Source organism: Calidris pugnax, unplaced genomic scaffold (assembly GCF_001431845.1).
Source record: "Calidris pugnax isolate Ruff unplaced genomic scaffold, ASM143184v1 scaffold92, whole genome shotgun sequence".
Classification (NCBI taxonomy): Eukaryota; Metazoa; Chordata; class Aves; order Charadriiformes; family Scolopacidae; genus Calidris; species Calidris pugnax.
The window spans coordinates 979,064-991,438 of NW_015090823.1; the positions used below are offsets into that span (position 1 = coordinate 979,064).

The window sequence follows — 12,375 nt, forward strand, 5'->3', positions numbered from 1 at the left end:
GATGACTCCTCCATCACGCGTAAAAGGAGCTCTGACTTCTAGCTATGGACCAACTTCTCTAGGAACAATGCTTGGGGCAACATCTGGCGTTCCAGTGCCTTCAAAATGCTGCCAAATGAAGGTCTTGTTTAAGGGAACCCATAGCAGCAGAACTCTCCAGGGACTCAAACTGCAGCTGACCTTCCCCAAGGATTCTCCACGCCAACAGTGACATCATAACGCTCTTCCAGGCGTTCACTTCAAGAACGAGCCCTTGCTTAGCGCTCTTAGCATGAAACACTGCCCTCTGCTTGCAAATCTCTGCGCTCCCACTGGATTGCCTGGCAGTCTCTAATCTGGAAGGATTTCTATGTCAGGACCCTCTTTTCCCCTCACTCATTTCAGAGCTTCCCGTAAGCAGGGTCTGTCATGCTGTTACTGTCACGCACACGTACCACAAAGCCCCAAACTGAGCCGAGGTCACCCAGTTCATTTCACCAGAGACCCCTGTCTAGACGTGAGCCTTGGTTTTCATTAGACTTCCGAGGTCAATGGCACTGAGCTTTACCCACCACCAAACTCGCTTTGCTTTGAGCCCTTCTTCTCTGTTTCTAAAGGTGCTTTTTTTTTTTTCTTTTTCTTCCTTTTTTTTTTTTTTTAATTAAGTATTTTAGAGCTTTCTTATTTTTTCCTTTTAAAAAAATCGTTGTCTTTTGCAAAACTTTGTGTCCAGGTCTTGTTATTGTTCACAGCTGGCCTTGCTGCCCCACTGGAGGATGTCACTGTTTGAAAACCTTGGGTGAACTTCTCACTCCATTGAACACAAAAGCAGTTTGCGTTGATGTGATGGGAAGAGGATTAGCCTTGACCTTCCCTCCTTTCTTTTATTCATCCTTTGGGTTTTATCTGATACCAAATGGAAACCACCTCTCCAGAGCAGAGGTGTGCATGTGTTCTGGTCTTTCCTGAATTGTAAGTAACGTAGCTTGCCTGTTCTCTGCAGCCTGCTCTTCTCTCCCTGGGAGGACAAGTGGTACTGCTCAGGTGTGAACCTGGAGGTTTGTGTCTGCAAGTGTTTCTTAATTTCATGAGATGCCAAAGTGTAGGAAACTTCAACTGTCGCAGCGTATCACCAGGGAAATTGTTACTTTGAAACTCGCACCACTTGAAAAGAGGTAGATATTTAATTTTGTTAAAGTAGACTTGAGTAAAACAAATTCCTGGTCAGGTTGTCAATGGGTACAAATAATTAATTCAGTGGAACTAGCCTAAATGAGTATCTGGTTCACAGATTGTAAATAGCCATTTTTGAGTAGCAGTCTTTTTTTTTTCTGATGGCTTTTTTTTTTTTTAGGTAAATATGAGCTTTTTTTTTTTTTTTAAGTAAAAAATATCCTTTGACAGTTCTGGGGAAAAAATATTTGATCCATTGTTTTTTATCCTACTCATCCAGTCCCGTGTGATGAATTATTGCTATAGGGACCCTGTGGACCTTAAGAGTTTCTCAGCTACCTTGACACAAAGTATTGAGCCCTACGTGTACATTGTATATAGAACCGCATTTGTTGCTTTGAGTGAGATTTTGTTATAGAAACAGATGCTGATAAGAAGAAAAGGGGATTGGAAAAGAAAAGGAGACGTTCTTGAAAAATGGAAACTAAGAATTTTTTTTTTTTTTTAAATACTAAAATAAGTTTTTTCAAAATGCTCTAAGACAAAAAAGGGAGAAATTGTATGCCTCTTTCCTGGATTCCCCACCACCACTCATTTACCTCTAACTGAAACACTTTCGTCATATCTGTTTTTCAGTGGAAACATTAAAATTAAATGCAACTTTTTTTTCAACAAATTTTGTTGTGATTTAAAAAGCATTTTATGTTGGGAAAGCAAGAAATGTAGATGGGAAGTATTAATCTAACTCTCCTCATTGCGGTGGCCCTTCTTTCTGCCATTACTTAAATTTTCTTACATGCTTGGAGGGTTGATTTCAAGCCTTGTTCTCCGTTGCTTTCCAGCTATATTTGGAGATGTGAAATGAATTATTTGAATAGAATAATTCTACGCTAAGATGTGACAGGTTTGGTGCAGGTTGGGTGGGTTTTCTTGGCAGATTTCTTAAGGTGCCCATAACTGTCTCTAACAGGGACATCCCTGGGAGAAGGTGCCTTCTACAGCTGGAGTGACAGGGATTAAACACGACAGCTTCTTCCCTGGCATGCTCTAGTCACACACCAACAGTGGAAGATGAACACACTCACAGATGCACAGCCAGGGATGGGTTCCAGTTTTTCATCACAGCCAAGGTCTTGGTTACTGGATAGAGAATTGGGGGTTGATACCATATTTGAGTGTTCTCCTGATTCATTTCCAGTAATTTCACGGAAGCAGCTGGGCTAAACTGGCTGGGAGGCTGGTGGGGGAAGACAAAGGGGTCTGTACTAAAGTGGTGGAGGGTAGGAGAAACGGGGATGAACAAATCAGCAGAAATTCTTTTTGCTCTTTAACTAAATCATGCCACTGTTTTATTGGTTGTGTTGGAAAGAAACCTTTCCAGAGCTGTGTTTCTCTCTTATCTGGCCTAAAATATCAGGAAAAAAAGTATACTTTCACATTAAAATTTCAATTATTTCATAGCTTAAAAACAATCCATTCAGAAAACAAAGCGTTGACCTGTACTCGTGTGCAGATAGAGTGTGTGGGAGGAGAATTTTCCTCTCCTGGCTCTGGTGGAATGGTGTGAGCTCCACAGTGTGCTGAGGTGAGCCAGTGTCCATTGACAACTTGTCATACCTGCCACGGCTGAACCCTGCCAGATGCTCCCTATGGGCTTGTGTCCGTGGAGAAGAGATGCTCCAAGTCCTAAGGGAGAGAGGTAGGTGATAAGTGGGAAATTCATAACCCCACTCCCAAGGAGCTGCCTTTCCTCCCAGGCCTTTCATTCAAACACCTCAGCCGAGCTCCCGTGAGGGCTGGAGGAGGATGGAGCAGGAAACAACAATCTCTTTTCCATGCCAGCAAGAAGTGATTTGCATGTGACTGTTCGCTGAGTGTGCTGCAACCCTGTGAATAAAGTCAACAGGATTTGGATTGTGACCAAACAACAGCCCTGGCTAGGGATGAAAGAGAGGGGTGGCTGCCTCTTGCTCTGTAGTTATAAAGACCCCTTAAGAAGCTTCCAGCTTTTTAAACAATGATTTTAGAATCCTTATTCAAAGCCAGTTCCATATGAAAAAGCTGTTCAAGTGGCATAAAGGGATCTTGCCCCAGCCTCTCCTTCCTAAGATATAAACCTTCTTAAAATTAATACTCTACATAATGGAAACAAGTGCATCACACGACGGCAAGCCGCTAAGACAACAACTCCCTCTTACTTTTTTCTTTTTCCTTTTTATTAAAAATTTGGCCATTACAAATATTTACACATTAGCAGATAGGAAGAACAAATTTAAATCGCGGATCTGTACCTTTGGGACACCCTATCTTGTTTCAGTTCCTGCATGACCTTGGACAAATCCCTTAATCCCCATTAGGCGATGGTGATGATGACCCTTCCCTTCTCCCAGTCCTCGGCTTGTGCTAAATGCCTGTGGCCATGAAGGATGAACCTACAGCTGATTCTGCTGCCAGGCATCGTAGAAGATATTTATGACACTGACCCTCAGCACAGCCCTAGTTTCCAGCTCATTTCTACTCTGAAAAACCTTGAGTTATTTCATAGATTATAAGCAATTATTTAAGAGCTCAGAAGTGACCGTTCTGATTGCCTTCATAACCCTGGCCTGCAAATTTTAGCCAGTAATTCCTGCATTCATCCTATACCTGGTAGCTGAGCTGTAACTCGGCTACTGATTTCAGAATCAATCAACAGTCTGCTTAAACCCTTGCTAAAGGCTCCCAGAGCTTTGTGAGCCTCTTTGTCAAAAAAATAAAGCTGTGAAAGGCAGCTAACTATTTGCAATAATATATTTACAAGTTACTGTACGTGTAGACGCTCTTACAGTGTAGAGAAGATACATCATGATCAAAATCTGGCTCTTAACTGACAAGGACTATTCCATTTCATTTTCAGAAATTCCTCAAAGTAATTCGCTCCCATAAAAGCAGCACTGCATTAATTTTGGAATATTACTTATGAAGGCTGGGAGAGAAATTACCAATGTATTAAATGCTGAATAACGGTTTCTGCACGTCAGTACTGCAGCTGAGATCAGAGCCAAGCTGTGCCAGGTGTTGTGCAAATGTATCATTAGAGCTGATCTCCACTGAGAAGTTTATAAACACAGTAACAAGTCTCCCAGATTTATTGATAAACTGGTCCTGAATTGGAAAACAAACACTAGCGGGTTGTTTGTTTCACAAAAAAAGCTACATTGGGAAGGGAAAGGTCTCGATTCCCCTGTCTTCTAGGAATACTTCCAGTCACGCAGGAGCATCTAAGGGATTAAAATTATAGAGAGCAGGAAATTCCAGCTTTCCAAGACTGAGAGTCACCTTCCACAGCCATAGATAAACAATGTAGGAAACCATTGCTCACAAGCAGACGTGCCTCACGGTGGCTATAAGAACTCACATAATGTCCTGAACAACCTTGTGCCTGAATAGTCTCCACGCTCTCTGCCCCAGCTCCTCTCGAGGAGAAAAGCTCCTCCACCATTAGGACTCAAGCATCAGTGCTGTGAACCAGGAGTGAAGAGCCAGCTGTCAGCTGAGTGCCTGCCCCAAAACACCTCTGTGGGTCCCATCCCTGTCGCTTGTGAGTATAAGGGGTGCAACCCCGTTCATCTTTCATTTTTATCCACGGTCTGGACGTTCTCAAGCTCTCTGGAGAAATGAGCCAGATCCCACTCGGCTCCAAAATCAACTCAAGGACACGGTGTGCCTTTGGAAGTTGTGGTCTGTCTGCAGGTAGTCATCTCTCTAGTTCCTGTTCTTCTCAGCCAGAAGATCTGGCAGCCTGAGAATATAAAATGGACAAATACTCCTGACTTTCCTCTCTGCTGACAGATATTAGAGTGCATATAGGAGATGTACTCCTATTAGTGACTGACATCAAGGGTGACTTTTCCACTGAACTGCTGGAGCAACCACAGAGCTCCAAGCGAGAGCACGCAGATGCGGTAGGAGGGGGGTACCTGACACATCCTTGATGTTTAGCAGTGCCAAGGTACAAGTGGGAAGGACTGGAAAATTAACAATTTGCTGTTGGTATTTAATTTCTTTTATTGCTCCTTCCCCTTTCTTTCCTCTTCTGCTTTCCACCTGTGAGAAGAGTGAGCGCAAGCTGGGAGAACAGGGCTCTGTTCCTTGCCCTTCCCAGTTTTCCCTTTGGCCTGAAGGGAGACTTGGAGCATTTCTAAGTGTCCAAATGATCCCCTCAAGTGCCCTCATCATTCCTGAAGCTCACGGCCTTGGGACTTACAGCCCTGGTGTAATTAGTGTATATCCTAACACTCCAATACAATGCCTTCAGCAGCTGAGCTTAAATTCAGGCTCATCATCAGAGATGCCAGCAGGGGCTAGAGCTCGAGCTGCGGAGGGACCCCTGTTCTCTGGGCTTGCTTCAGGGCCAAAATGCTGGCAAAGGTGAGAAAACATGGAAGTTTTAGCTCAAATATAAGAGCAACATATAATCTGCAGCCCAACTAGAAGCATTTTAATGTGTTGCTAGAGCTTTTATAACACACAGAATCATCCTATGGAGCGCAGCACACACAATGGATGTAAGTGACCATAGATGAGGCCTCTCACGCTTTGAGTGATTGATTTCACCCCCAGTAGAGAGCTCTTTGGCTGGCGGGGGAGGTTTGGGACAGTTTGTAAAGGCAATGGAATAAACAGAAATGACGTGGTACTGTCAGGGCTTGGAGGAAGCACAGCCCTTTCCCAGTTACTCACCCCTGCCTCTGCCCAGCCCCGGTGCTCGGCCCCAGCTCAGCTCCTGCCTCACTCATCCTGTTCTGCGTGTTCTGTCTCACACCTCCCCGTGCATCCCGCACCACTCCCCACCTCCGGACCCGAGCAGTCCCAAAATCACCGACTCCTGCCTCAGCCTCCCCAACACAAAGGTGGGCACCCTAAGCCACCCCGACACTTCCCCGCTTCTGCTTCCAAAACGAGACACAAAACTTGAAAGGGGACTGCAGGATGCTTTTTGAAGGCAACAACAACAAAAGGATAAAAGCACCTCCCCTCTTGTTTGCTCCAGCTTTATTCCCCACTTTATTTCTCCTTCATCAGAGAGGAAAATGTCGAGCCAAACTGAAGTCTGGGGGCCCTGTGGGACTCCCACCGGAGGGAGGGCTGAGGCTGGCTGGAGGTACCAGCCCTGCTCACACCCTCCAAACGCCCGGCCTTATCCCTCCTGCCCGGTTTCCCCTTCTCCCCGCGTCCCCTTCTCCCTGCCCCGGGGCACGGAGCTCCGCCGCTCCCGGCCCTTTCCGCCTGCGGGGGTGGAGGAGCATCCTCCGGGGGCGCGGAGAACCGGGGCGGGGGTAGAGGGGGGGAGTAGGTTTGAAGACCCTCCCCCGCAGGAGCCGGCCCGGCCGGGGGCGGGGAGGGGAGGGAGGGGAAGATAAAAGCTTTTGGGTGCGTTCCGGCACCGCCTCCCTCTCCCCGGGCAGTCCCGGAGCCCGCAGCCGGGCGGCGGAGTCGGTGAGCGGCCGGTGGCAGCGGCGTAACCGGGGTAAGGAGCGGGCTGGGGGGCTGGGGAAGGGGGGGTTCGAGGTGGGGAAGGGGGGTCCTGCTCCTTCCTCCCCCCGGGTTGTCTCGGTTTTCCCCCTCGGGTTGTCCTGGTTCTCTCCATCTCCGTCCCCCCGACGGCGAGAAGCGGCCGGGGTTGTGGGGGGGGCTGAGGCGCTTTGGCTCGGGGTGTGGGGGGTGTGTTTGCCTTTTGGGATCTTGTTTTTCCCCCAAACGCTCTAGGGCCTTGGAAACGAGGAGGGGTTTGCAGGGAGATGGTGCTCGGGAGGGTCTCTGGAGAGCAGCACACCCACGGGAAGGGTATGGGGCAGGTTCTGGTGGGGTTGTTGGGTTTGTTTTGCTCATGTGTGTGTGGTTTGAGCTTGGTTGTGGGGTTTTTTTTCCCCCTGGGGTTTTGGAGAATGGGCTGGGGTGGCTACTGAGGTGGATGGTCTGGATGAAGACCCCTTGCTGCAGGGCTGCTGTGCTCCTGAGGTCCTCGCTGTGTGTTCAGCAGGATGGTGTCCACCGTGGTGGAGGTGACCTGCAGCCTGGTGTCCTGGCTGGCCCTCTACGCCTGCCTCTGCCACCGGAACCAGCACCGTTCCTGCGAGTGGAACTGCCGCCTGGTCACCCTGCTGCACGGGGTGGTTGTCACCTGCCTCTCGGGTTATGTCGCTCTCTTGGATGGCCCCTGGCCTCTGAGCCATGCAGGTATGTTTGGAGTCTTACCCTGACACACGTCCTTGTCATGTAGCGTGGGCACCTCTGGTTACAGGGGGAGTGGGGGCCTGGTTGCTTTTGCTGTCTGTTCCCTTATGGGTGCGTTGGGGGCAGGATTTCAACTCCCCTGCTTCCTCTCCAGCCCTTACTACTTCCTACTGTTAATCTTTTTATTCTTTCTGTGTGTTTGTTTTATCCAAAATTATACATATTGAAAGTTGTCAGGTTGGCAGGTTGAATTTATTGCAAGCATTAGGTGTAGCAGGATGTTGAGAATTTACTAAGTGCTGTTTACATTTTTAAGGGTGTAATAACTCCTGGCGTTTGGCTGTGGGGTTTCTTTTCCAATAGTTCTGCTGATGTGGGTCAAGCTTTCCATCTCTGCTCTTTGAAAAAGTGGAAAGAAAGTGGAAGAGGAGTGTGGCAGGATGGGATGGCCTGCCTGGGTCTGCTGGGCAGGCTGAAGGGTAAAGGGGGAGCAGAACCAGACATCCAAGTGTCCAAGCCTGGCACTTGGCCCATGGGATAAGACTGGAAACTGAGGAGGAAAGGGGCATGCTCACAACCTGTATTGTTCAACATTGGAGAAAAATGTCTTAAGTAAGACCCCGGGCTTACGTACATCTTTCATTTCAGGTTCACCAAACACACCTCTTCAGATCCACGTGCTGTCCCTCACCTTGGGTTACTTTATCTTTGACCTGGGCTGGTGCCTCTATTTCCAGACAGAGGGAGACCTAATGCTGTTCCATCACACGCTGAGCATCTGTGGCATGATCATGGTGCTGGGGCTCGGCAAGTCTGCTACGGAAGTCAATGCTGTTGTCTTTGTTAGCGAGATCACCAACCCACTGCTCCAGACCCGCTGGTTTCTGCGAGAAACGGGGCGCTACCACACTCTTCTGGGAGAGGTGGTGGATTTCTTCTTTGTGTTCCTCTTCCTGGTGCTGCGAATTGGAGGAGGAGCTGTGATCATGTATGCGATGGTGACGTCCCCCGATCCCAGCTGGCTCCTCAAGGCTGGAGGCCTGGCCATGTACATTGTGTCTCTGGGGTTTATGGTTGAAATCTGCCGCTTTGTCAGGAGGAAAATGTTGAAAAAATATCATTCCTGGACAAGTCTGAGGAGTACCAATGCACCTGTGAAAACTAATGGGCACTTGACAGCTCATTGATGGGTTGTGGGTGACAATCCCTTGCATCTGGCTACTGATGCCTATTGCTGTGGAAAGAACTCCTCAAAGTGGTGTGGAATTGACTTTCTGGCACTGGTCTGCTACCCCTGGAGGAGATGAATCAGTGCTAGGACCACAGGAAAGCTGACAGAAGAGGGGTTTGAGTGGAAATCTGAGGAACCTGGCATGTCTACTGACTCCTTGACTTTGCCATCAATGGTACAAGTCTCCAGGAGGGCGGCAATGTCAGATCTACTCAGTCTGCAAGCAGTGATTGCACTGTCTGTATGTTCTGTAATGATTCTGGAGGCAGAATTATTTTACAGTGGAGAGCCTGAAAATCAAATCTGAAAAATCCTGTCGTCTTGCCAGTGGGACGAGGTATGGGTGTGACCCAGCAAAGCTTAACTGAGCCTTGCTCTCCTTAACCCTGGAGTTGGACAACACACTTGACTAAGTACTTGGATGAAAGCCCCTGAACAAGATTCAAGTGCTTGCAGGGGTATAGTGGAGTTGTCCTTTGAGTGTGTGAAGTGATGGTACTTGAGGTGAGGCGTTGTTTTACCTCATTGTTTTTAATGATACATTTCTTTCTTTTTAAATACTTGCGTTCGAGCAGATACCGATCTTAGAGCAGTGTGACTTTCCTGGGATTGACTCAGGCCCTTGCAAACAAGAGTCAAGAATTAGACTTGTGCCAATAAAGTCCACAAGCAGGTGTTCACCTAGCCTTGGATTGCTTTAAAAAAAAAACCACAACCACACAACCCAAAATGGCAAACCACACATTTTGTGGGTGAGAGATGACAGAGAAGAGCCTTCTCTGGATGCTCTTTCTGTTCTGGCATTGGCTTATTCACCAGCCACTTAAGCTGAACGCATGGCTAACAAGTCTAATAAGTGACTACGTTTTCAGGGATGACAGTGATGTTTAGGCAGATCTTGGTGTAACATCTGCTCCATACCAGCAGGTCTCAGAGTATGGACCAATTGTCTTGTGTTCTTTACCTCTCAGAACTGAGTTCTGACATTTCCCCTGGGGTTTTAATGTGAATTTCCCTCTATTTAAGGCTGCAGTTCAGATTCAGTCTCCTATGAAAGCCTCGCGCACAGTTGGGGAAACAAATGGGCTTGTGTTGCCCTCAGGCTTAGTGAGGCTGGTTGCCTTTCCTTCCTGCTTTCAAAGAGTGTGTTTAGGAGAGCTTCTTCGTGGAGCTAAAGAGCCCCTGAAACTCTTGAAGTGAGGTGTCCCCCCTGCCACAGATGGAGGGGAGCAGTGGGAACGTGACTGCCATGGGGATGCAGCCTCACTGCCTCCTCCATGCCTCTTATCTCTCAAACTCCAGCACTGCTCAGGGTAGATATCTGCCTTGGCTGGGGCTTGGAATAAGGTGTCTGGAGAGATTAAAGAATGACCTGAAATAACCTCATTTCTCACATGCCCTCTGAATGCATCGCAGCTGTGAGTCCAGGCAAGTGAGCAGGCTAATATGGTTAGGAAAACAGGAGCCTTGCTCTCCTCATGCCTTGCCTGGCCTCGCGAGATGAGAACTCTTGCCAGAGTCACTGTGCTCTTCTGGGAACTCCTCTGAGCGATGAGACTTCTAATAAAGTGATGTTCTCTTTTAAAAAAAAGAAACCATTGCTGTAATGTTCTTTTGTTCTGGGTCTGAAGGAGGCAATTGATGTTAATGTTGCAGAAAACAGGCTTGAGGGTAGCCTAAGCATGCTAAGGCTAGGAGTCATGGCAAAGCTCTGGCTCATGCCCTTTGTGTAGTTTAGGAAGGAGTGGGTTGGTGGAAACAAGCAGAGACTGAGCCATGTGCTCTGGAGCTTAAGCTTAGGGGGTGAAGCATAGGTGAAGATCAGCTGAAACTCACCTTTGTGATTAATGTCCCCATAACCTGCCTTGCCAGTGAGTCATGGTCAGTGTCACAGGGAAGTTAAGAATGGGCCATTAAACAGGTTTTGATGGACTCAAGGTCACAGGGCAACTGTTAAATTTGTGGCCTACATCCCAGGCTGCCTTTTTTCCTCTGCAGCCCACTGGGTTTCTTATTTGTTAACATCTCAAAGAATGTAATTTTTTAATACATGTGCCTGATTTTTCAGCTGTCAAATGTCCTTGAGGGCTTTTACGGTCACAAAAAGTGAGCATCAGCCTTGGCCTCTCCCCAAGGCAGGCTGCTGGACTCTGCTGTGTTTCCAGTTCTCGTGTATTTCCAGTTTATTTCTGGAGAGGTTTCCCAGCATTGGCGAGCTGTGGCCCATCCCTGTTGTAAGCTCTCCTTAGAATAGAGACAGAAATAAGACAAAAAGAAAGATCATGCTGAGGGAGGGTGTAGCTAGACTAAAATGGGTGCAAATAAGTGTTAGCAGAGGCTCCTGTCCTGGGCTGTTCTGCTGAATGCTGTTTGTCTGCAGGCAAACCGAGCGGGTGCAGCTCAGCCTGCCCTTTTAAATGGCTGACTCTGCACAAAGCGAACCAGAAAATTAGTGTATAAGCTGCACCCAAGTTCTGGTACAATCCACTGGGAGACAATTTAACCTGCCACCTTGCATCTCCCCCAATGCAAATTTTGCGTGTTGTATGACCTAGAACAAAAAAACCCTCAGAACTCCTTCTCTATATTCCACCTCAGGCAGAATGGTCCTTGCCTTGGACTTTGAGAGGACACTTCTGTGGCCATCTCTGTTGTTCTTCCAGCACAGTTTCTGTGCTGTGAGTCAACATTAGCCCCAGAGTTTGGTGTCTGTCGATGCTGCTCTGTGTCCTAAGCTCAATGTGAGGACGGCTCCATCTCAGTTGTTATTGAGGCTATACCTGGCCCAGCAAAGGTGGAGGAAAGCGAGGTGGGACCTAAGGTTTGTCAGAGGAGCAAATGTGGTATTAGTGCTAGTGAGGAGGTTGCACTGATAGGGCTGAAAAATGGGCATCTTGTAGCAATAGGGACCTGTGTCTGGCCCGAGCTGGAAAGGTAAGATGGATATCCAGTTGAAAACAGGCTCATTACAGGTGGTAAGAAGCAGGACAAGCCACTCCCACCACCTGTATTTCAAAAGGTAAAACTTGACAGGATGAAGGGGAAAAAAAAAAAAGCCACCCTATTTCTGGGTGTGAGAGGTTGTTTCGATTGAGTGTTACGAAAGGAGTTAAGTGTGTTGGTTGGCGGAGCGTTTTTATAAGCTACTTTAGGTGCTGTGCCTAAGCCCTGGATTTTGCCGCTCGGTGGATGGAGGGAGGGGAGAGGAAAGATGTGTTCTAGCACCGAATGCTTGTAGAGAAAAGAACCTGCTGGGCTCTGTAACCGCCGCAGCAGCGCTGGGTGTGAGGGTACGTTCAGGATGAAGCTGTGTACCCTCCAGCTCTGCGGGTGATGAACCCCGTGGGGTACGGTGCCTCCAAGATGGTGCTTTATTGGGGCAGTTGTGCAAGTTGTGTAAGAGTCGGTCCCGCCAGGCGCTGCGGGTTGGCCTGGGACGAGGTGGCTGAAGCGGGTGGTTGGGTGCATGGGACCAATTTTCTGTGCCCACAGGCTGAAGTTAACTTAAGAATGGTGTGTGCCCGCTGGGGACGGGATTCTGCCAGCGACCGCCTGTCGGGCCATGAACCGTGGTGTGTCCCCCCGGCCAGGGAGGATGGACAGCGGGTGAATGTGGTGACCCTGAAGGTCCCCAGCATCTCGGCTGGGCTTGGGAAGGCCGGAGAAGGGGTGTGCGGGGAGCAGCTCCCTCCCTCCGGGCCTCCCCGCGGCCCTTGCCGTCCCTCCTCCCCGCCAGCAGGTGCCCCTCGGCCGCCGCCGCTTCCTCTTCCCGGGCG

At 48.4% G+C, this 12,375-nt stretch overlaps 2 protein-coding genes across 4 annotated transcripts in view; both read left to right on the plus strand.

Moving 5' to 3' along the window:
- The first annotated feature begins 6,587 nt into the window (after positions 1 to 6,587).
- On the plus strand, positions 6,588 to 8,584 carry LOC106886775 (transmembrane protein 136-like). 3 transcript variants are annotated; one of them, XM_014939980.1, is made up of 3 exons: positions 6,588 to 6,661; positions 7,135 to 7,371; positions 8,017 to 8,584. In XM_014939980.1, the coding sequence occupies exons 2-3, from the start codon at positions 7,176 to 7,178 to the stop codon at positions 8,553 to 8,555; spliced, it is 735 nt and encodes a 244-aa protein (XP_014795466.1). In that variant the 5' UTR covers positions 6,588 to 6,661; positions 7,135 to 7,175; the 3' UTR covers positions 8,556 to 8,584. The 3 variants fall into 3 exon arrangements, with proteins under 3 accessions (XP_014795466.1, XP_014795468.1, XP_014795467.1); XM_014939982.1 differs by having other exon boundaries at positions 7,175 to 7,371; XM_014939981.1 differs by having other exon boundaries at positions 6,591 to 6,661; positions 7,172 to 7,371.
- A 395-nt stretch (positions 8,585 to 8,979) lies between these two features.
- LOC106886773 (transmembrane protein 136-like) overlaps positions 8,980 to 12,375 on the plus strand; it is an 8,709-nt gene continuing 5,313 nt past the window's right edge. The window contains exon 1 of the mRNA XM_014939978.1: positions 8,980 to 9,103. The gene's annotated coding sequence lies outside the window, so the exon portion shown is untranslated. The remainder of the gene's footprint in view (positions 9,104 to 12,375) is intronic.